General features: G+C 40.4%; 1 protein-coding gene across 3 annotated transcripts in view; it reads right to left on the minus strand.

Moving 5' to 3' along the window:
• ITPR2 (inositol 1,4,5-trisphosphate receptor type 2) overlaps positions 1–24,958 on the minus strand; it is a 240,615-nt gene that overhangs the window by 179,370 nt on the left and 36,287 nt on the right. Inside the window, exons 4-10 of one of the 3 annotated variants that reach the window (XM_021538669.3) lie at positions 24,571–24,657; positions 23,735–23,893; positions 19,796–19,894; positions 18,583–18,666; positions 17,611–17,757; positions 16,316–16,411; positions 4,557–4,601 (exon numbers count right to left, since the gene is read on the minus strand). In XM_021538669.3, coding sequence (XP_021394344.1) covers positions 4,557–4,601; positions 16,316–16,411; positions 17,611–17,757; positions 18,583–18,666; positions 19,796–19,894; positions 23,735–23,893; positions 24,571–24,657 — 717 coding nt within the window. Of the gene's footprint in view, positions 1–1,759; positions 1,789–4,556; positions 4,602–16,315; positions 16,412–17,610; positions 17,758–18,582; positions 18,667–19,795; positions 19,895–23,734; positions 23,894–24,570; positions 24,658–24,958 lie in introns of those variants that run through there. The other 2 variants (XM_021538671.3, XM_021538676.3) reach the window with 2 other exon arrangements.

Raw genomic sequence — 24,958 nt, forward strand, 5'->3', positions numbered from 1 at the left:
TGGAATCAGTGACAAAATAATCAGGTCCTATCAGATTTGTCCTCCTTGAGACTTACAGCCCAGCAGATAACCCTTTTCACAGCTCCTGCCAGAATTTGCTACTAATTGCTACTATCCCAAAACTTCCTTATTTAACTCAACTGAGCATCATACCTAAAATTCAAGAGATTTATGTGGAGTTTTGCTTACAGAAGGGCCTTCATTTCAACTGCAAAAAGCAATCCAAAAACATGAGACAGACCTAAAATACTTTTTCTTTTAGAAACCCAATCTACAATTCCAATTGGTGAAGACACCTCTTGTGGCATAGAGACAGACAAGGATAATGCCCTGCTCCTGAATGAATACATTAAGCTGCACTGCAGATTTCAGCAGAAATTAAATTTAATAGCAGCCAGAGTTCTGAAAATGCCTGTTAAATCCAGAGCAATGTGGTATCTCAACACGTTAACCCAGTTTAGGAGGCTCTTACAAAACCAGCATTTTTGCAGAGCGGTAACGTGAACAGAACTCCATAGGTTAGATTATTTTAAAAAATTCTTTATGAGAAGAAAATGGAGTAAATGAATGGCCAGCCTTGCTCCTGCCTGCTAGGAGCCCTGGCAGACAGCACAGCAGTTAGCCTCCTGTAACACCTTCACTGTTGACTCATTTGTGAGTCATCACATTTTTAGCAGAGACATCACGTTGCAATCCTGTTGTTAGGAGCCAGAGACATTCTGTAAGAAACAATGTATGCATTTCCAGAGCTGATTCAGACCCGTGTGCAACAGCAGAATAATAATAATGTGCCGGCATCCGTGTCTCCCCTGCTCCCCCCAGCTTCCCCAGTGGTCTGACTGCTGGCTTTATGTAAGTTGCCATTTTTAAGCTGATGATTTTTCTTTTCTCCTTTTTTTTTTTTTTCCAATGTTTTTCAGATTATCTATTCTACTTGTTTAAACTGCATCACCCATATAAAATTTATAATTCAATAAAGATCACTCCTGGAAGGTAAAAAACCAAACCAAAAAAACCCCAAACAAATTAATTTACAGTGTTTATAAGAAAAAAAAAAATCTCCTGGGTTGGCAGCAAGAAGGAAAAGTTAGAATTGCAGAATGTCGGGAATTCATAAAGATATATGAACAACTCAAAGGAGATAGATCCAATTGCACCCGGCAGCCCATGGTAGAAATGCTCAACTTCTTTACAAGATAAGTAAGTGCATACCAGTCTCAATCCTAACAAAAATCTCAACAATAAAAGGCAGATTGGAACTGCTTAGAATTAGTCCTCTCATGAAAATGCAGACAAATGGAGATAAGGTACCCATCCAAAGTCAGCCTTTAACACAAAGGCACTAACAAATGCCAGGTTCCCAGCTGTTCCTGACATTTCCCTGATGTTTGTAGCATTCTTCTCGATGCTGCACATTTCTCTCCTTAGAACAAGCATAGTAATTTGCAGCATGAAAACCACCAATTTTGGGTTTAGTGGGAGATGTAACACAGAGCACTGCATTTTTTTTTTTTAGATGATATACTACAATCTCCTAGACTTTAAGAGATGGAGAAGTCCTTTTTTGATAAGACCCTTAAATCTCAAAAAGGTCTCCCCACTTTAAAAAAATTCTTCTGGAGTTTAGATGTGGGAATACTAATGAACTCATTGTAAGGCCAAATTTTATCAGAATTAAAACCAGTGCTTCACAAGACAACTTGGCTGGATTGTCAAGAAGCAGCTCATAAACAAGCGATGAACCTCAGTCCAAACATACCTTTAATGCATGGGAACAGAAGTCCTGGTAACTTCCAGTAATATTTTTGTTCTCTGGCACCAAAACCCTTTCAGACTCTGGAGTCACTTAAGGCAAGGCAGAAAAGATGTGCTTAGGCAGAATCTTGGTATCCGTGCCACTGCTGCATCATGGAAAACCCTTCTCCATTGCTGCTTCCCAAAATTCAGTTGCCTGAGCAAGTGGGATCGGGCCTTGTAGGCCAGGCCGTGAAGAAGCACAAGCAGCCCCAGCACAGGCTGGGCAGTCCAGCACCGGCACAGAAAGCACAGATGGCAGTGCTGATTTAAAACTAACAGAGAAGGAACTGCTGCTCTTTCATCCAACAGCCCAGCAGAGAAAAGAAGGAGTCCCAGGATGGGGGAGGCTGAAGGGACCACAGTGGGTCATGGTGCCACCTCCCCGCTCCAGCAGGGCCATCCCAGAGCACAGGGCACAGGATTGTGTCCAGAGGGGTCTGGGATATCCCCAGTGAGGAGACTCCCCAGCCTCTCTGGACAATCTGCTCAGGCTGGGTCCCTGCCCAGGACAGAAGCTGTGCCTCCTGCCCAGGTGGAGCCTCCTGGGCTCAGTCCCTGCCCGTGGCTCTGGTGCCATTGCTGGGCCCCAGAGCAGAGCCTGGGCCCTGCTCGGAGCCCTCCCTGCAGCCAGGGACACCCAGGGCTGAGGGCCCCTCTCAGCTGGGGCTCCTCTCCAGCTGCACAGCCCCAGCTCCCTCAGCCTTTCCCTGCCAGAGCTGCTCCAGGCCCCGAATCCTCTCGGCAGCCTCCGCTGGCCCCGCTGCAGGAGCTCCATGGCCCTGCTGTGCTGAGGGGCCCGGAGCTGGACACAGCCCTGCAGATGTGCCACACAGGCTGGGCAGAGGGGCAGGATCACCCCTGACCTGCTGGCACTGCTCTTCCCAGTGCACCCCAGGATTCCATTGGCCTTCCTGGCCCCCAGGGCACAGGCTACAGGTTCAGCCCTTCAGCCACAAGGATTCATTTATTCTTCTCCCATTTCCCTGCTACTCATTCTTCAATTTTTGCTGGGGTAGGTCCACTACAAACTTCTCCCTCCAGATTTACTTCATGGGCAGTAGTCCAAGATTAATTTTTTCAAAGGACGGAAAAGAAGATGCCTTTGTTGTGAGTGCATTAGGCTGTGACCAGGCAGGGAAACCCTAAATGATAACCACAGAGCAAGGAAAGCTGCATGTTATGTGCTATTGGATACAAAACTGACATAGCTGACCCTCAAAGAACTCCAAATATTACAAGATTCTTTTATTTTTGAGGGACAATTCAACACACTGCATCATTGTAATTCCTGCACAGGGATGTGAAGTTTCTATATTGGGCTGCTCCAGGGCAGAATGAAGGCTTAAATAGCCATTGCTGAATCATGACATTTCCAACAAGATTATAAAGGGGTGAAGGATCCAAAAGGATTTTTATCACACATATAGAGCCTGTAGGCTTTGATTTACATGGAGGTGTCACCAAAAATTGCTAGAAGTTCTTCCACAAAACATCTTTCACAGGAAAGTGCTGACTGCGCAAATTAAAGTTTTCACAGAGATATCAGTTTTGATCCTCAATCAGCTTTGATTAGTTTTTTATTGGAAGTATTTCTCTAATATGATTTATCTGGTCTGGGGTTTTAGCTGAACCAATACCCAGGAGGAATAAGCCAAACTGATAGTGAAGCCACCTTTAACATTTGTGCTTAGACTACACTTCTGCCTTTGTCATTATCCAGTCCAGAGAATATTTAACTATTTAGATGAACTGAAATGACTACAGAGGGAAAACTTACACCATAAACAAGTATGCTGTGGTACAACAGGATTGGCTCCTCAGTGACAAGGGCCTAACACCTAGTCACTGAGGAATACTAGAACTGCTCTTGATTTCCATTCCAAAGCTCCAAAGGCCTCAAGTTTCACTCCAATACAAAAGAGAAACAACTGGTGAAACTTCTCTACTTTCATAGGGGAGAATTCTCATTTCTCTGGACAGCTTAGCTGTTATTGCACTATCATCACTAATGCGAAGTATCAGTGAAGATGGAAAACCAATGTTGCCAACACCTATGAAAGTCTCCATCTTTATTAAAATTGCAGTCCTCAAGGCATGTGATTTTGTAAGAATCTTGGGTTTCATGTCATGAAAAACCAAAAATTTCTTCCCTGTGCAGAGAAAAACTTGAAAATATATCCTCTTAAAGAACAAAAGCCCATAAGGCAAGCAGAAAGAAATTAAATTGAATTTTTTGAAGAAGATTTCAGCCTTTCCAAGGCAATCTCATGAATTTGATGGAGGAATTAGTCTTTTTGGGAGTATTTGTTGACTTAGTAACAGGAAGATTCCCCCAAGGTTTTAACTCCACTTCCTTCACACACTATAATCTCCATGTCTGGCCTTGCCTCATTAGTCAGAATTAGCTAAAATGCTCTTGATGCTGTACCTGGCAAAGGCTGTTGCCATGAAGTAACATCAGAGCTGAGAAGAATGAATACATTTCATATCTGCAGTCAGATAACAAGCACAACAGCTTCAGCTAATGCCACGATGCAGAATTTGAATAAGTTTCTTATCATTTGCCTCAGCACGGGGGGAAAACTGTCTGAATTGCCAGTTCTGAGATGCATCCTACCTTGCACAGGATAAGGAAAACAACCCCAACAGCTGGAATAATAAGGAAAATGAAAGCTCTAAAGAGCTTCCATATGTCAGGATGTGCTGGGTTAAGGATACAGCATTCCCCAGATTATATGCAACATATAAATTCCACTTACCAAAGCTTTTCCTTCATTATTACCTTCTGGGTAGTGTGGGTTAAGCTGGAAAAGAAAAGAAGTCAAATACTATCGCAATAGCTTTCAGATATTTCATAAATGGGGGAGAGGGTTTGGTTCAGTTCTCTGTTATGTTTCCACCCTGCAAAAGGAGAGTGGAGTTTTAGAAGCAGTGTGAAAGTAAAAGACTTACTGCTTCAATTTCTGGCTGACTTAGCTGGCTATACCCTCAGCTCTAGAAAGAGCATCTTGCAATCAAGTTTGTTAACTCAAGAGGAATCTCAAATAACCAAACCCAAAAAGGATGATGAAGAAAGCACAGTTACTATTTTAAATGCAGCCAGTTACAGTCACCAACACACATGCACACACTATCACTTGTAGGATTGACCCTGGGCAGATAGATTGAGATTAAAAAAAAAAACCATTTGCTTTGCCTACTGATATTTTACAGGAGAAGACTGTGAACTCAGAATTAATGCATCTTTGAAACAGGAGTGACAATGCCACTAGAGAAAATTATTTCATTACACTCTAGTTCAGTTTAACCATTATTAACAGGGATAATATTTTCTATGTCACATCTGGCATTAATTAATACTAAAGGTACTATGGGAAGCTTGGATGAAAGATGCTAAACAATAATAAATTTAAAGTATTAGTATTTAAAAGCTGTTTAATATCATACTCTTGACAAGGGAAATATGCAGCCTATAAAATGAGGGATTACATAGGCAGACATATTCACAAATAAACAAAAACACACACACCCACTCACTGGCTGCACATGAAACCTTTCAAGATTTGATTTACATGAAGAAACAATTTTGTGTCAATATTTACCAATATTTCCTGACACAGGATATGCTGCAAATGCTGAAGTAAGATTATAAGCTATATAAGACAATTTTGTTCTTAGGTAATTACAGGTTGTATGCATCTTACAGATGAGAACTGTCATTTTCTTGGCTTGGATTTGGCATTACCAGCGTGAAAGAGTCAGAAGAGAATTGCACAGGGCAAGATACACGAGTCCCAGTGGAACTTTTCAATATTACATTATCATACACCTAACATTACACAGACAACTGTTTGTTGTCAACAACAGATTTTGTTACCTTGATAACCCTTTATTAAAAAATAGTCATTTCTATCTCTTTAACCCCTCAAAATGCCTGCTCCTCTCCACAACGTTAGCCTGAAAGAGGAAAACTTTCAAATCTTTGTCAAATAGCTGAAAATACCTTTCCTGTGTGTCACAACTTGATGTGCTAACACAGAAATGACCATGGGTTTATTCTGTCTGCATTTCATTTTTTGCATTAGCCACTATGCTACCATTAGAAACCTAATTTAGAGACCTTGCTCTCCTCCCTGTGCTGACACCCGTCTCAAATCTTGCATTTTACTCATTCCTGACATTGTCACAGTCTCCCAACTCCAAGTCCCTCTTGCTACTGCTATACAGCAACAAAAATGAGAGATGAGCACCAAAAAACTAAAACTTATATACATATGTAACTGTCTTCTCATAGCTTTGGTTCCTTCTTAAGTATCCACAGTTCTTTCAGCATGACATTTGTTCACCTGACACCTTAAAATAATCCTGGTGTCCCAATTTTAGCAATCAAGCTGAGCTCTCTGCCTTTGGTCCCCCATCAAGAAGAGCCAAAATTAGCAGGCAGTGCCCTCAGTCCCAGCAATGCACCGTGGCCTTCCAGCAAAGGTGCAGAGGAGGTACAGGAAAGCTGAATTTCTATGCTACCCTCAGATATTGCTGGTAGCAAGCAAGCAAGAAAAAGTCCTGGTCATCTTGGGTTTGTCACTAGAGCCAGCACAGAGACCCTGGCACCGAGGACTTGATCCCACAGGTTTTCATTGAAGGATTCAAGTTGAATAGAATTATCAACCCAGTATGAACTGAATTCTGATATCCTTCAGCTGTTTACTTTCAACATAACGGTGATTAAAATATACATATTTATAAGAGTAACAGGACAAATTAGGACAATCTCCCTTCCTTGACACTTCCTGCCTTCTTGAAAATTGACTGAATATACTATCCTCAAATTTCTAAAACAGGCCACTTATGGACTTAGGGTGACTGCAACAGAAGGCTCAGGTCAGAAATCAAGTACATCCTTAATGATGTTTTTTCTTGCCCTGCTGTTACAGAAATAATAAAACCAAAAATATGTTGTTTAGAGAAAGTTTTGAGATGCTGACATTAAACCGTAAACATGATGGAACTCAGTTTTCAGGCTGACATCCATGGCCCCATTTTCAGCTCTGGTCAGCAGTTGCCACTTTCATTTTCATTTCAACTGAGATTGTTGGTGTTGAGGGTTTCTGAAAAACAGACCAGTAGCTATTATCCCATGCTCCATTCTCCAGGTAGAAGGGGCATAAATCATCTAGTGTTGTGTGTCATATTATACCTGTTCTGAGTCCCTTTCAATATCCCAGCCCAGAATGACCTAAGGACACAATGAGAGTCTCAGAATTCCAAAACCTATTGCTTTTTCTGATTGATGCAAGATCACTTCCACATTCTTCAACAAATTGACAAAACAAAAGAAGCCTTGCAAATAACATCAATATTTTTATCTTGCTACAAACAAAATCAAATACTTTCTAAACACCTGCAGAAAATTGTAAGAATGCTATGCTAAAACAGGCCTCAATAAAGCTCAACACTTTTTAAGTTTTGTGTCATTGGATGTCTTGAAATTTCAGTTTACTGAATCGTACCTAAAACACAGCAGAAAATATTCCTGCAAAATGCCACTGGAAGGTGCATGCAGCCAATACACACAAAGAACAAGAAGAACTGCAAACTGCAAAGCTTAAGCAAGTGTATTTGTTTAATTATTGTAATAGATTTATTATATATTTTTTTTTTTTGAGTATATTTCCATCAGCTTATTTTCCAGTAAAGAACAATCCAGAAATTCTAATCCTCTGCTGCTTGTTTTTCAACAAACTCAGGTACAGTCATTTTACACCTTACCGAGAACAGGAAAGAAAAAGGTACCACAAAAAGTTTTTCATTGAGAGTTCTGGAGTTTAGAGATAGATTTGCAACTACAGAGAAGGCAATATCTTCTTTTAAATCTACATTTAAATAGCATTTAGTTGTACTCCTCTTCAAGAAACCAAATTCACAAACTGTGATCCACACAGGGCAGCTGAGAGAGCCTGAAGGTCAGAGTCAGTGCTGCAGGTAGTCCTCCCGAGTATAAAAATTGGTGTATATTCCTCCCGAGTATACAAATTGGTGTCTCTTGGACAGATTTCAGGCTCAGCCTTAGTATATAGTGATATGTGTAAAGATTAGATGTCTGAATGCACACATACATCAACATCCTCATCCTGTGGGAGCAGCAGAAGACCCCCAGGAAAAAGTATGTATGACAAACTCAGAAGTCAGCTTTTACACATGGAGAACTGAGGTATAGACAAAGTCTTTATTTCTGGTTAAAACCACATGGATAGGCAAGAAATCTCATTCCTGAATTTTTGCCTAGTGACTTTACAAAATCTATAAGTCTGCATAGCAGGAAGGCAACTTTCATCTCTGTGTGTTTATGTGCATACTTCTGGTATTTGGTGCTCAGAGAATGCCAGTAACCTGCTAATCCTGAGAAGGATTCCAGTAGATTGAGCACCAGAAGTTCCAGGCTCTGTCATCTCTACTGATTTAAGCTACTCAAAGTTGTACCTTAAAGTTTTCAAACCTCACAAGTCTACAGTGCATAATTTCCTGGGGTTCTCCTATTGTCCAGATCATCTCATAGGTCAGTTCCTGGCTTTAATTTTATTTTTGCATCTTCACATAGTCAGATATCCTTTACAATCCAAGAAGTTTGAAACTCCACATTTCTACTGAATGTTGTTTTCTTGGAGGAATGCATGGAAAGTACCTAAACAGGCTATTTTTGGACACTCAATTAAGAAGGAGAGAGAGGAGTTTGGGGAAAGGAAACACCCATGCTGATTTTAATCAAATTTTGTTGACTAGGTAAAGGATATTTAAAGCATCTTGCCAGAGGAAGAATTAGATTGCCAAATTTCAGCTAAATGAGCATTTTAAAGAATTGATTAAAACCTGCATTTATGAAGGAAACCCTGACAGACAAAGAATAAAAGGCTCTAATTCAACACACTCAAACAGTCCCCATTTCAATGTGATAACCAGCCTGTTAACACACAGCCTGTTACCCAGTCAACAAGGGCAAGTCTTTCGGGGAAGAAAAGCCAGGACAAAAGAAAAATAATCCACTTTTCAAATCTTTCATCTTCATTAGGCTTGCTTTGTTCTTCGTTAATGTCATACTGATTAGCTTTCGATAAATCCAAAGGACTTTTGCACAATTTCAAAGACTTTCAGTGGCATTCAAAGGACTTTTGCCATCTTATTAACTTGACAAACAAAGACTGGCTACAACTCTACCTCGATAAACTCCAACTGCTCCTCAGCATCGGCACAGAGCTCCTGATAATCATCATGTGATCATTATTTTAAAATCTTAAAAGGACTTTTCTTTCAGGATTGTATTTTTCTCACGAGCCATGTCTTAGCAGATCAGACAAGTTTCCAGGGAGGACTGGGAAAGCTGAACCTTTCTGTCTGCTCCAGGCCCCCCTGCTAGTCAAAAACAGGAATGAGAAGCAGCCCCAATACCTTCCTGTCCCGATTTTTCACCCTCATCACCAGAAGAAAGATCATCTTGATGGCATTTCCAGCTGCTGTGCAAGCAATGGCACGCCAGCATTTTGCCGTGCCTAAATCAGCACAGATTTTAAAGGTCTCACACAAGCAGCCTAAGTAGCTGCATATTGTGAGTGGTAACTGGGAAATACCATTTCTTCTACAGGGAAGAAGGGCAGAGAACCTGAAACCAGTGTTCAGCCCCACTCAGACATATCCCATTCTGCAGAGGAAGTCACAAGAAAGAAAAATCCTTTAATGTTACTTGGATGCTGGGCCATAACCTTAGTCTGAGCTTCAGCAGCCCCGTGTCAAGCTGTGTTATATAAAAGAAAGCATCCCCCTTTCTTTAAGAGTGATGTTCTAAATAGTAATACCCTGTTATGCCTTTTAGTGGTCCTCACAGGAGTAACTAGGGATGATTGAGTTAGAAATGACTGACATTTCTACTGTTAAAAAAACCAAAACCACAGGCACACAAAAACCCAAAAACAAACAAACAAAAAAACCAAAGGGGGAGGGCTTGGAAACCTCCATCAACCATCACAAATAAATAATTTAATAAAATCTTCTCAAGTGATCTTGGAAAAAAAAAAAAATAATAATAATAATAATGCACTTAAGAACAGACCACATGTCTATATTTGCTGTTTTGGAAGACACCAAAACAGAGGATAGATTTTTTAATAACATAATTAGGCCTTGTAATGACTAAATGACAATAAATGCTGCATTAACATATTTGTACTTTCTCACTTCTAAAGCTTGTACAAACATCACCCCAGTCCAGCCAGCTTCAGGCAAGACCAAAACTCTCTTACAAGTCACAATTGCAAGTGAGTTGGCTGGGGGAAAAAACTTTGCTCTGAGATTCCAATATGAAAGTATTTGCACACTGACAGATTCCATCAGTCAAGACAAGTCAGGTCAAGAAATTTAGCTGCATTCTCAAGATTCTTAAAAACCTTGGAGAAATCTAGTTCTGGGTTTAGCTAAATGGACCTCTAGATCTGTCACTTTAAAAAGCCATATCCAAGTCTGCAGAACAGGTCAGGCTGGCTCTGTAAATCAGTAATCCATCCTTCTCCTCTGGATCTCTTCCATCTCTTCATGCATAGCTGTAAAATATCCTTCACTCCTTACAGAGCTTTAGAATAAACCCACACTCCTACAAGACAGTGAAAAACTGAAATAAGGCTTCCAGTGCCGAGTTTACCCTGTCACCTTGGCAAACCCTTTTTCAAATGAGACTGTTTAATCACAGAGACAAACAGACAGAAAATAATCTGAATGCTGGGCTAAAATTTAATCAGGAGATGCTGGGAAAGAACAGCCCCATAGTGAGATTTTGAAGCAATCTCCAGCTGAAGAGGTCCCATAGTAGCAAGGAATGAAATCTGTGAGGAGATGTGTGTGAAGGCCTTGGTAGATGCTGCCATCTCCTGGCATCTTCTCTGGTTTACAAACTGTTCCCTGAGCAAAGGGTAGCTCATATCTCAGTTAAACAAGACCATTGTTATTTTATTTGTTACTTGCCTCAGTCTTCTGAAGGCAGAAGGAACCACAGAACATTTAACATTATGTTCTCCCTCTCTGCCTGACTAGGGCACAAACAAGTCCTTCTGCAAAGGTTTGCTTCCATATCACCCAAAAAAGAAAATAAAATTATACTGGCAAGCTGTGGTTCCATTGTTACTTCCCAAATAAAACATCTCTAGCAGTAATCCAATTTCCAACAAGTGGATAGCAAAAGGCCTAAATTATGGACTTCAAATAATCAATATCAGATGCCTTAATAAAACATCCTATGCAGGACTCCATTTTCCAGCAGTTTAAGGAAGTGGAAGACCATAAAACTACAGAGACAGTTTCTTGAGGGTGCCAGGAGTTTAATCCTGGTTTATAGCCTAAAGTTGAAGAATTGATTTGCCGTTTACATTACTTTTATCTTAGCTAATGCTGAGTATACTATTATCCATACAATTATGTAATCTTTCTTGAAATCTCTTTAAATGTTTTGTCTTCTATTCTTGTAGGATTCTTGTAACAATCTTTACTATTCAGAAGGCAGGAGATTATTTTTTCCTCAATGTTAACTTAAGCATGTACTCAGCTATCTCCACCATGATCCAAATCAAGTGAGTATTACAACAGGCTTAAATTTACTATGAAGGGTATAGCCCTCTCCATCTGCATAAATGCATGCCATAACAATATATAACATGCTATAACATGGCAGGCTAATATTTTTAATCAGAGAATCACAGAATGGTTTAGATTGGAAGAGATCTTAAAGATCCTCTAGTTCCAAGCCCCTGCCATGGACTGTAAAAGCAAAATTTAACAGCAATTCCCAATTTGAAAGGAATGATGTACATAAGCTTCTCTGAAAAGAAAGGGGCAGTTTGAGGCAATTTTGCTGAAAAGTAGAGTGAGGTAATATGGGAAGAAATTTATTCAAGAAAGACAAGAGAAATACAAGTAATTCCTACTGACCATTAATCCAAGAGTTCTCAGCATGAGGTTTACACCACAATGTGGTGAAAATCAGCTGACAGTCCTGCAAAGCTTCAGCAGTCCCTGTTAACCCAAGCACTCTGCTCTGGTGCCCTAGCTCAGTGACCCTGTTCCAGCACAAACTACTCCCTCTTCCCTGTGCCCTGGATTCCATGCCAACACCACCTCAGGGACAGCACCTTCTGTCTGCACAATCCAATTCCTGAGGAAAAAGGACATTTCTGAAGCCTGTGTTGCCCCTGCAGTGCTTCACCACTGAACTACAGCCTTGCAAATTGGACTGGACTTCCTGTTCAATTAATATTCATCTAATTGTCATTTAATCTCATGTGTGTGTAACCCTGTGCTGGCCCAGCCCAACTGGATTCAATAATTCCCACCTTCAAAAGAGTATTTTAGTGCTAAAATACTCCTAAAGCTGGAAGGGTGTTTCAGGCAGAATTTTAAGAACAAAGTTTAGAACAAAACTCTGATCAGAGTTGATCCATTTTACAGCTTAAGCCCTGCCCTTTCACTCTTTCAGAGAGAGGAAGGAGAACTCTTCCTCTCCTGTTTACCACAGCAGTAATTGCTTATGGCCAGAGTTCTGGAGAAGCATAGAATGTGAACATTCAGGCTGCAATTTTACCTGCCTTAATTCACTGAGTTTAGTGGAGCTAATTTGATGTTAAAGACCTCACTACATTTACTACCATATTTTGGTCAAGGTATCTCATACCTAATCTCTTCAGCTAAGTAGAACAGAATTAACACATTTTTTTTTCTTACAAATTCTGCACAGTGATTATGTACATGCTCACAAGGTTTCACAAGCAATGTTCTGTGGCTTATCTATTGTCTACTGGTATATCTGAGACCAAGATGTGATTTCATAGAGGCAGATATATTTTGTAATTATTTTAGCCACACCTGAGAAGTTGAATATGAAATAACAGACTTATCCTGCCTTTCTTGTGTGTGGACACACGTATCAGTTTAACAGCCTCATAAAACAAGTGTTTATAGTTTTAGTATGAATTGCCCAGTTTAGAAATCACAGAACCAGAGCTGCTATACATGTGGAGAACAATATTAAAAGTGCATGTTTTGGTTCAGCACAATTGATAAGCTGATACTCAGTTCAAAGTGACTTTTATCTTGGCAATTTAGAATATTGAAAAGGTTATGTGTGTTCATGAGAAAGGGACAGCTGTGTGTGGTCGCAACCTGAAGCATCTGCAAAGCTATTCAAGCAAACTGCAGCTCACTCCCACACACACACACACAGATAGCTTTGGGTGCCTTCTACATGCACTGAAAAGACTTTTGGGAACAGTTTTGTTACTTTGAAACATCCAATTTTCACCTAACCTTACAGCCTCTCTTTATAAATGTAAAGCTTCAAAATAACTTGAGTCATTTTCCTGTAACTAGAGCTATAAAAAGGGTCTTCAGCAGAATTTTTTCTAAGAGACTGCTGACTCTGTGAAGATGGGAATAAAACTGTTCTGAGAATGAAACTCAGCAGCCTGGATCTTAGCTGGTGGCTTAGTGCCTAAATCTCCTGCTGAAGATCTGGCTCAGCTCTTCTGGGAGAAAACAAGCCCTTGTGACACTAACAGCAGAACTCCTGCTGTCTCCAAGGAAGACAATTTCTCTTTCCAATTTTTCAGCTAACTATTCAGTTCCACTTTTTTGGCAATGTCTAAGCCTGTGGCTTAAGGTTTCCTAATGTCAGACATCATTACCAGCTACCCAGATTTCCAATGTCCCAAATCTTATCATCAAACACCTCACTTCAGTATATTCCTCCTGTGTCTTAGGTGCTTGTGTGAGAGCACACAGAGACACTGAGTGACCCAGGGTGCACAGAGCAGCAGAGGAATGGCAATGCAGGTGTGTGGAATCACCAAGTGTCTCCCACTGTGACTCCTTCAGCAGTGGGTCTTTGAGAGTGGCTCACCTTCAGCCCAGAGTCTGGGAGAAAGATCTAAGTTGTTCTAAGGTATTAGTAGGTCTTAGAAAATTTCAAAGCACAGTAATTAAAATTAGGCTAAATAAGTGGAAAGAGGATTAAAGGAAATACTACTACTTGAGACTGTGTCAGAAGTCAGAGATACCAGAGGTCTTCAAAAGGCAACAAAAGTTGGGCAACTGATTGTACACTTCTAAGGAACATGGAATTGAGGATTTACACATACTAACTTCATCTTCTCAAGTTTATAACAATTAGATCTACAAGTACTCACCTATGTTTTGGAATTTTTTTTAGTGAACAACAATATTGCCTCAATTTTATTAATTTGCTTACTCTAGTATTGAAACACCTTTATCAGTTTTAAACTCTTTCATTCTCTGTGGCAAGCATCTTCAATTTTCTTAGTCTCCAGATCATCCCCCAGCCTTAAACTGCAGGGGCACCCCTTCACAACAAGGCTCAGTAGTGAGCCACCAATCCCAGACTCGACTGACAAGTTACATCTGGCACAGAAGGACTCCAAGGAAAAGAGAAGGCACAGGCTGCTCACACAAGGTGTAAGAGGAGAAAAGGGAGGCACCCAGGTGAAGGATACTTCTGTTCCTTGTCTGAGAGCTGCCCCATACAAAACTCCCCTACAGAAGCCTCCACAGCACACATCAAGCTGATTTAAGGGAGGATGAAGTAAGAAAAAAAGACAGTTATAAACAGTGATTTATCCTAATTTACAACAGCTCAAACTGTGACAGCAATTGCATCATTAGCCAACAGCAGAATGCTTAAAAGATTTCTGAGTTTTCTTCTTGTGCTTGTACTTTTTATTCCACTCTAGATACCTTTATCAAGGAGGCTTAAACAAAATCAGGTCATGGCAATGTGTGACGCTGTTGATAATCCATACCATGAGTAATCTCCCGGTGCTGCCAGAGCACAGATAAGTGTTCATAGGCTTTGCCCAATTGATTTAAAGTTAGGTCACGCACACGAGGTGTCTGCCTGCCTGTTCATAAATCTTGGACGTGTCTGGCTGGCTGGTGTGTTGTGCCTGACATATGAACTGTGCAAAACACAGTTCACAGGGTTTTATCACAGCAGTACATTTAATATCTCCACCACTGGTATTTTACACCTCACAGACACAGTCACCAATGCAGACCTCCAGTCACTAATGCAGGTCTCCAGTCCCAACAGATCACCTCTGTTCAACCCAAAAGCACTTCCAGCTCTCACTACACTGTTGTTAATTGTATTCTCCATATTACCAGTCTGTCTGATGGAAATTTCTTTTCCAGAGGTAGAAAGGACCTAAGCTCAGGTCTGACATTGAGTGCACCATGGCACCTCTTCACTTGAAGATTTTTCACCTAAAAATCCCCCAGACAGATCCCCTGGTGGAAGAAGGAAGCCCATCAGTATGCTCAGTGCTTTTCCTGACTCTCCATCAGCCCAGCTAGTAAAATCTTCCTACTAGGAGCATCCCACACTGTAAGCAGAAAGAAAAATACTCCCAATTCTCAGGTGGGAGTACTGGTTGCCTCTTGAAAATTAGCTGTTATTAGCTATTATTAGCAGTCCACTGTTTATGTTTTGATAGTGGCCTTGACATAATTAGGAATAAATGAATGTTTGATAGCTCCTGTTTGTTCTTCCTCTGAATTCAGTGCAGGCTGTTAGAGGAGCTGGAACACAAAAGCAGCACTCTGGGAATACTAAGGAGTTGTCTGCATACAGAAGTTGCACTGCTGTAAATCAACTCCAGCAAGTCCTTTTTCAGGAGTTCCCTAATATATAATGATTTATAACTTTCTTCTTGCAGTCAATTTTTGCACTCATATTTCAAAATATAAGTTAAAATAAGCAATCCTAACTAAATCAGTGGAAAAAAAAGCCCTACTTTTAACTCCATTGATAAAATCTGTACACAGCCCTGTGTTAATATGGATTAGATATGACTCAAAGTTCACAGCTTATTGCAACCATTAAAATATCCAAGACTGCACCATTTCATACAATTGGTATTTATCTGCTGTATTCCAGTTTGCCAATAGCCATATTTTATTTTTAAGGAGTCTTAAAATATATTAAGCTGCTCTTTCAGGGAGTCACAATACTCTTGCCTTAATACAAAGTACCAGATAGCAACCAGACAAGTTGCAAGATCTTCCTTCTCCTCTGGGACCTTCCATTCCATCAAAAGGGGCAGAGACTTCCTCAGATTTTTCTTTATTCAAATTTTAGTCAAAAGGCAAGACTTCAACAGCAGAACCCTGAAGCCTAGATAATCACAATGAACTCGCCTGACACCAAGACAGAGTCACAACACCACTCCAAAAATCAAGGGCAAACAGGAGCAGAGATAAATGAACCCAAGGGTTTTCAGTATAAACGTGGTGGATATTTAACAGCAGTGTTTGCCCAGCAATCCCCGGGTGCAGCAATAAAGTAGGACCCAGCAGGGGGCCAGGGTGGGATCTTTGTGAAGATCTACACTGCAGACCCACCTGCTCCAGCAGTTCTGAACCAGCAGGACTTGGTTAGGCAGCACACAAGCACTTGTTTAACTGGCATTCTTACCTCTGCAGCCAAGTAGTTTCCAGTTGCCAAATGCTTAAATCTAAACAAGCTATTCCACTGTCCTGCACCTCCCCGGCAAGGGTCATGGTGGACAACCTAAAAGAAGAATTTAGATTTTAATCCTACTCCTCAAGATCATACCTCAGGTCACTGATATTTCCTGCAGCTCACTCCTAATAAAAAATATGCAAGCAACATCAGTACAGCCTGCCAAAGACAGGAATTCTGTGCTTACATGAAGCTCACCATAGATAACAACTACACTACATTTACTTTCTGCCAAGTGCCAGGAAACACTCTATTACTTTTTGTGCTTTCATTAATTTATTGCCTGCAAACATGATGAGCCAGATTTTGCTTTTAAGTGACATGGTGTGAATCTGCAGCTCAAGAAAGTAAGGAGAGCTGTTCTACACTAGGCACTACTTAAAAGCAGAAGTCAAACCATCATACATTATTTTACCAATAATACCGGCTCTATTATTGTCAATACTAGGAGCTTCTGAAAAAAATTCATTCAAGTGATATATCCTCAAATCATCTGAAATACCACAGGTTATTTCTTTTATCCCTTAACTGAGCTGAAGGTCATTTGCTTTCTTCAAATCTAGCATTGTCTGTCTCCTTCAAGGAGTAATCTCTAGTAAGTCCACACAATCCTCACCCAGACAAAAAATCAACTTTTCTCAAGACTGTTCTATATGCACAAAGTTTTTTCATCGCACAAGATCTTTTGGGTATAGGAGTTACATTATTGTCATAGCAAGGATTTGAGACCTACCAATTTCCTATGTTTCTTAGTTGAACAAAAATATTTGCTAGTTCCCTTCTCAAAATCATCCCCATTCACAAGACCATCTTTATTCAGGTCCACTTTAAACAAATGTTGATGTGCTGTGTGATGTTTGGGGGATTTCCTGTCAGCCATGGATTTCCATTTCTTATACTGCATATGAAGTTAAACGTAAACACTCAAAACTCAGGAGAGGCGAGTGTCCTTTGATTGGCTTTGATAAAATCACACCATTTACGTCAAGTCTGAATTTGAAATTTGACTCTTCCTCATTTTAGTGCAGGAAAATATAGTAAGAAAGCCTCCTCTCTCCACACACACAGAGCAATAAAGCAGCTTGTCAGGGTTCATCCTACAGAAACCGCTTCATGAAACAATAATAGTTACAGGGAGGTGTGTGATGATATCAGGAGCCTCTGAATGACTCATGTTGTGCTGAAGTTTTTTTTCTGAGCCCTGGCCTTCAGGTTCTAAAATATTTATAAAAAGAAGAAAAAAACACCTCTATTTCCCACAGTGCTTTAGAACTCGTTGCAGACGTGGCTGACTGACGTAACGTAGTGCGGAGGAAAATGTGTTGTTTCTTCTCATATTCATCACAGGTCAGAAACTTCTCTTGCTCTGCATGAAACAGCCTCACAACATCTCCCTAAAGAAATATGAAAAAGAAACACTATTAAATGGTAGGCAAAGCCTCCAGACTATTTTTCTGTTTGTAACAGCTCCAGTGATGTCAGGAGAGCTGACAGGAAGAAAATATTTCTGAGCTTCCTTTTGCTGGAGCAGGTACCAAGTGAAGAGCATTCAATCTTAGTACCAAGTCTGGAAATCAGATGGGATAATTCAGTCCTGCAGGAGACCCACGGACTTTTGGGAAAGCACCACAATGAAGAGTAGGCAAAAATTAACCTAAAGGTGATTTTTAATTCTACTTAACTTTACCAAATTGATTTTTTCATTTTAATCTCTCTTGCTATTTAAGGGAAGTGAAGAGATCTTTCTAACATTGTATTATCTTATCACTTTTACTCTACAATCAACACCAACACCCACTCTCTCTTTCTTCTGCTGGAAAAATTTTTGTTTCCTCCTGCCTCTCTCCAAGATTTGATACACTATCCTTAAATGGGTCTACACAAATATAACACTTCCCTTTCAAATTCTTCCTCAAAAACTGCTGGTACCGTGACACCTATTGAAAAAAAATAGCCACTGATAATGATTTATTAAAGAACATGGGAGGACAAATTAAGCTTATCTTTAAAATGAAAATTTAAATTATCTCTTTACAATACCTCAGCATGTAAAGTTACATTGTCTTATTACAATTATTGTCATCTATAAGCCTGTAATACCACTTTGAACATCTCCATAAAGTCCTTATTTCTTCTTTTATTCACCAGGTAATATTTCTTTACAGTCAAATACAGTAAGACTTTTTGGATTCAAAAAACCATTTGAAAATCATACTTACTCCTTTCAGTACATCATCTCGGTAACTACTGAATTTCATGAACAGTGTTATTTTCCAGCTTGTGTTACAGTTGACAGCATTTACCTTTAGAGAAAAAAAATCCAATTATAGTATATGGGGATGGGTTTTTTTTGAGACATTCCATTCTTCTGAGAGACCACACCACATCTAGGATGGCAGGGGACATGGCTTAGCTACATATCTGTACAGTTCTTAACATTGGTCTTGAAGCTCTCAAGTGTTAATGATTGTAATATTGGAGAAGACTGGGTGGGGAAATGCTGCTCTGTTTGCTGACAGCCTCCCAAGAACATCCCCAAAGGAATGATGAATGAGGATTGACTCTCACATTAGTCAGAGTTTAACATACTCAAGGAAGCCTCACAGAGTTTTCAGTGCTAGGACATCACTGCAGTGAGAATATTTAATCTTGGGTTTTTGAGGCTAAGTAGGAACCAGTTTTTAAGGCTGGCTTTGAGCCTATTGTGGGCTCTGGTTAAAAGTAAAGAACAATATGTCACAGAATGGTCTGGATTGGAAGGGATGTAAAGATCATCCACTTCCAAGCCCCTGCCATGGGCAGAGACACCTTCCACTATCCCAGGTTGCTCAGAGCCACATCCAGCCTGGCCTTGGACACTGCCAGGGATCCAGGGGCAGCCACAGCTTGTCTGGGCAACCTGTGCTGTCAGGAGGAGGCACAACCAATACCAAAAAAGGCTTCAAGTATCTGCAGCCCCTTATTGTTCTTCAGTACCATCTCTTATACTTTATCTTACATGCATTGCACCTGTGTGTCCTCTGTTCCCTTTGGTGGTTGGTCAGAGCACCTGGGCACTCCATGGCTCCTTACCTTCAATATCATTCACCTGTCCTGCACAGCTGGACCCACTGGGGATGAGGCTCAGCCCCAGCCCCACTCCCAGTTACCACAAACTGTGTGCTTACAACACTGCCAGGGCCTCAGCACCCTCACAGAGAGCAATTTCTAATATCCAATCTAAACCTTCTTTCCGTCAGTGTGAAGCCATTTCCCCTTGTCCAGGCCCTTGTCAAGGGTGTCTCTCCATCTTTCCTCTGGGCTCTTTATTGGCATTGGAAGGCCACAATGAGATCACCCTAAAAGCCTTCTGTTCTCCAGGCTGAATAATCCCAATTCCCTCAGCCTTTCTATAACCATCAGCAGTTACCCCTCCTGCCCTCCTGTACTCACCTCTTTGCAGCCAGGGTTATCTAGTAGCTCAATGTTGCTGGCGTGCAGAGGCTGTCCTGCATTGACTGGCATGAGAACAACTTTGTCTCCCACCACAACCTGGGAAGTCAGAAATAAAATGCAATTTAGACCTATGTAGCTGGCCAATAAAATGAAGTAATGCAGCATATTTAGAAAGTTACTCAAACACATGCTCTAGGCGTGGCACTCAAATTTATTTGTGGACAAGTCACACATCAGGTCTGTTCCCTCACAATCTGCAATCACTTGGGTTCAAAATTTCCAACTAATGAACACTTGCATTCCCAATAAGCATGTCCCCAAGTTCAGTAGAAACTTCAGGCCATGAAACAGATATGAATCTACAAATGCCAGGAGCAGCTCAGTTCATCCAAAAGTTACACTAAGTTCTCTTTATCCCTGAGAAAGCTCAGAAAGTAATGATGAGCCCCCAGCTCTGTGGACCATCTGCTGGTAAATGTCCTGACAGGTTCAGGAGTTCTGTGATTCAGACTGCTTGACTGCAACCTAGAAAGGCACAGAAATCACTGGAAATTCAGAAAGAAGTGAGCACACTCCATCCCCTCTGCTGTTGCTCCCTAAATGGTGTCTGAGCTCAGCACAGGCAGCAGGTATAAAAACTGAGAGACCTTCTCTCTACAAGAGGAATTGCTATCTGGCTCCCTGCAAGCAAATTCCCCATGCTCCTGCAATTCCTTATGATATACAAAAATTTCTTTAACCTAAAAACTGCATGAGACATGCATATGGAGAATTCAACTCATGCCTGGAAGGGAGAAAAATAAATAATAAAAAAATAACAATCCACGTAAATTGGTTGGCACTGGGTCCTGATTTGCTTATGCTGTTCACACAATTTTGAGCACACACAGACAAAGACAAGTGGATACATGTGATTTTTTTACTACGTGAAATGCTGCACAAGCCATGCTTTCTTTTGCAAGACAAACCAAAACACTTTCTGCATTGATCAGCACATTTCTGATGAAAAAGCTGAACCCAGTTCAGCCTTGTGCAACTTCAATGCAGGTGAATTTGGCCCCCTCATTGCAGAGGTAAAAAGGAAGGTTTGCCTGTTCTATATCAACACAAATAAAATAAACAGTAGCATAAGACAGTATCACCATGCTCAGATCACACACAGAAAATCCTACTTGATCCAAGTCATGGGAACAAGTTCACTAACAGAATCAAAATAATGACCAGATGCCTATAAGACATTTCTTAAGCAATACATTCCTGCATGCCATGCTTCACACAGACGTTACTTACAGCCTGTTTTAAGAAGTTATGACCAGACAATTCATTACCAAAATACCATCAGGTTTGCATCCTGCAAAGTGGAATCAGGACTTCAAAATTGTTGTAGGTACACCAGGACCATCAGAATTAAATCATTAAGCAATCACATCATTAAGCATTTTATTTAAAAAGAAAAAAACCCACTATAATGGCAAATCACTGAACTGCAATGCACAGCCCTAATCCTGCTATCAGGGCATATTTTGGTGTTCAGTCCATCTGGAACCAGCTCTAGTCTTAATAAGTCCTACTTTCCATTGAAGAGCAGCTTCAACAATGATGAAGACTTAGTAAAAGTCTGCAGAAAATATTGTAGTTCTGCCAATTACTGTAAATGTTCAGTCATATTCTTTAACTACTTTCATTGACTTGCAAAATTAATCAGTTGCTAGTGAAACTAAACTAACCTTCTTTCAGAAAACTAAGTTCTAAAATATTTCATAAGACTAAAAAACTGTGATTGTTTACCAGAAGAGTCACACTTTATCAGATTCCTTTTCATTCTGTGCGACTTCATGTATCAAATTCCTTTTCTTTTAGGATATATGGCATATTTAGCTCTACCTTGCCTGCACTACCTGGCAGAGTAGCAGCCATCTAAGCAATAACTCAATACTCATTCCTATTGCTTAAAAGACTTCCTAAAACATGTTTTCTAGGGAATTTCCTCATTATAGTGCAGAAATATAGCTTAAAAAAAAACAGTGAAGTTTCTAAACAGAGTAGGAGCCTGATACACCAAGCTAATGCCATTAATTGAAAGGTTTCCATGTCTGGGAGTAACTGAAAAGAAGTAGTGGGTACAAGACTGGAGCCACCCTCCATTTGTGAGAGGAAAATTAAGATTTCCCACATCACTTGCTACTCCTGTCCTCTGTGAAACACTGCCTGGTCTGTGTGTCTGTTGAAGAGGTAGAAATGTACAAAAGCACTTATGAGAGGGCTACCACTGTCCTAATGTTTATAGCTGGAAATTTGCAAAGAAAATAGTCAAATCTGCTTGTGCCTAGTAGAAACAAGAAACAACCTCCCTTTGTAAATTCCCTCTGTAAATTACTATGGGAAGTTGCCAGCTCTGAAAGGCAATGTGGAATCTGAAAATGAGTAGCAGCCCATTCCAAAGGAACCCGAGTTAGGAATAAGCCAGTTTGCCACAGCTCAGAGCCTGTCAGACAAATCCCATAGGAACAGACCAGGAAAGAGATCTGTAGAATGGGATGCCACTGCCATCACTGCATCAATCTGCAATCTTTATAGATCAGCAGGTCTGCTTCCAAACCCTCACGTGTGCACGACAGTGGAAAATGGAATCAGAATCTCTGCGGTACTGAGGATGACTTGGAAGGCCTGGGATGGTTCTGCTGCTCTCAGCTGTAAGGGCTCACCGTGGCTTTGCAGATGACAGGTGGGAATCCCAAGTCCTCCCTCTGGAGAGCATGATACACATGCACACTTATTTTCCAGGCATGAGAAATTAAAAGATGCTGAACTGACATTACTCCAAGAAATTAAGCCGAAACAGTAAGTCACCTTTTTTTCTCTCCAAAGAAGGAAAAGTAGTACCAAGATAATGTTTGAGCCACATGTGTTTTCCTCAGCTGAAAAACCATGCAGAGGCCCCCCTGAGGGCTATATTTGCTCTATTTCTCTGGAACAGGCTTTGGCAAAAAGGAGGATTTTCACATACCCTTTTGATCACTATGTGGAGCAGGGAAAGATTCTGACTCTAGGGATATTTGAGCAGGAGTAGGGAATGCAATCCTTCTTCTCTTGACAACAGATTGCAAAAGGAGCTGCAAGCAGCCACACTCATCATCCTGGAGAGCATCCCAAGAGCTGGGTAACCACAAAATTAATGAGAGAAAATACATGAAAAAAGAGGCATTCCCTTCTGCAATCCTAAGAAGGCTTTCACTGATTATGCACAGGGGAAAGGAGCCAAATATTCCCAGCCAGGTCTACAATATAAAAACCACACAAGTTCATCATCCTGTGGCCTTCTCAGAGGGAGATCTAAATCCCCCAAATTAGGCACTTAACCAAGCCACAGAACGAAGAAGGGAGTTGTGATCTCACAGCACAACTCTCAGATCTGCAGCAAAGAGCTCTCTTGTGCGTTTCTCCTCTCATCAATATGCAAGACTCCTGCTGAAACCTACCCAGAAAAGATTTTCCAGACTATGAACCCAGCTCCAGTCATAGATACCATTTTCACGTCAGAAGGGAATACAGATTTAAACAAAGCTGATGTATTTCCTAGAGACATTCTCCACTGACCCCTTGAAAAAAATGTTGCCACAAAACTTAGAAAAAAAACCAAAACCTTTTTAAAAAATAAGCCTCTAGCATAAACTATGATTTCTTATCAGCTTTGTAAATCTACACAGAAAAGGTAAACTTAGCAAAGCTCAGAGAGTTTGATTGAATGTGGCAACACAAGATTCCAGACCATATAATTTAGTAACACTTTCCAGTTACACATGAAAGGTAAAAGTCCCAATCACTCTTCAAACTTCTTCTTTCCTGAACTGAATCCATTATGAGACAGTCCAGCAGTGAAGAAATTGTCTCCTGGAATTCTTCTCCCTTCTCAACACATTCAGTATTTCCACTTACATTGTCACCTTCACTCCTCAGTTTCCAGAAGGGCTGGATATAAAACCAGGAGCCCTCATTCCCTGCAGCATCCAGGGACACCCGCATAGCATTCTTCTCTAGCAGAGCTGGCAATCTCTTGTTGACTGTGAGGTATTTGTTGCTTTTTATGTGCAGTAGCTGAGAACAAAGAATAATTTTTGAAAATAGTACAGCTTTTAGTTGCTTTTTCTCCCTCCAGTCAAAAGAGGAGGCACAGGCTTTCACACTGCAGAGATTTTCTATGAGAAATATAAATAAATACAAATTATAACTAGAAGGCAGTTATTAAAGTATGCTACAGTTTAGGAAAGCAGATGATCTATCTCAGATTGAGAGAGATGTGTCAAGGATCAATTTTACAGCAGGGCAACTGTCCATTGCAGTGTGCCCTTCAGGAATTACATCCATTACAGAAAAGTTGGACTGCACTTAAGAACTTAACTCCTGTCTCATTTATATGTCATGAGATACAGATTACTTCAATGATTTAAAAGGAGCTGCACAGTACCTCCATAGCATGATTCTGAAATAACTCTTGAAAATAAAAGACACATTTACATTCAGATTCTAAACTGCAGCACCAAAAAATACACATGGAATTTTTATTATGACATATTATTTAAACAGGAATATGCAGCACTTCTGGTAGGCTTTGAAAAAGGCAGAAAAAGCACAATATTGTAAACTTCACCAAGTTCTGTTTACCTGACCCTTGACGATCCAGATTAGTAGATAGTTAATTTTCACTGTAACCTTGAAATGAAACAACTGCTTCCTTTCCAACAGTGAAGACAGATGGATTTTACTAGATTTACCTGGATAACATTGCTGTATTTTACAATTTCGCCCAACAGCTTTCTGTTCTCGCTTTCATTCTGCTTTTGTTCCAGTTCTGCTGCATGCTGCAAGAGAATGATTATTTCTTTAGACTCTACAAAAGAAGTACCTGAAACACACAGTGCAAAAAGGAAATAGCATCATATTTAAATCCTGCAACCTACAAGCATTACTGCACTGGAAATATTAGCACCCAAATCCTGACACTGATTCGGATTTTTTTTATTACCCAAAATAGGGACTCTGTCACAATTTATGGGTCACACCTGAGATGCACACTGTTTTAAAAAGTTTCAAGCCCAAAAAATAATTTCATGTGCTTTACTTGATCCTGTAGAGGATAAAAAAATGGCTTATGATTAGCTT

This window comes from Lonchura striata, chromosome 5 (genome assembly GCF_046129695.1).
Source record: "Lonchura striata isolate bLonStr1 chromosome 5, bLonStr1.mat, whole genome shotgun sequence".
NCBI lineage: Eukaryota > Metazoa > Chordata > Aves > Passeriformes > Estrildidae > Lonchura > Lonchura striata.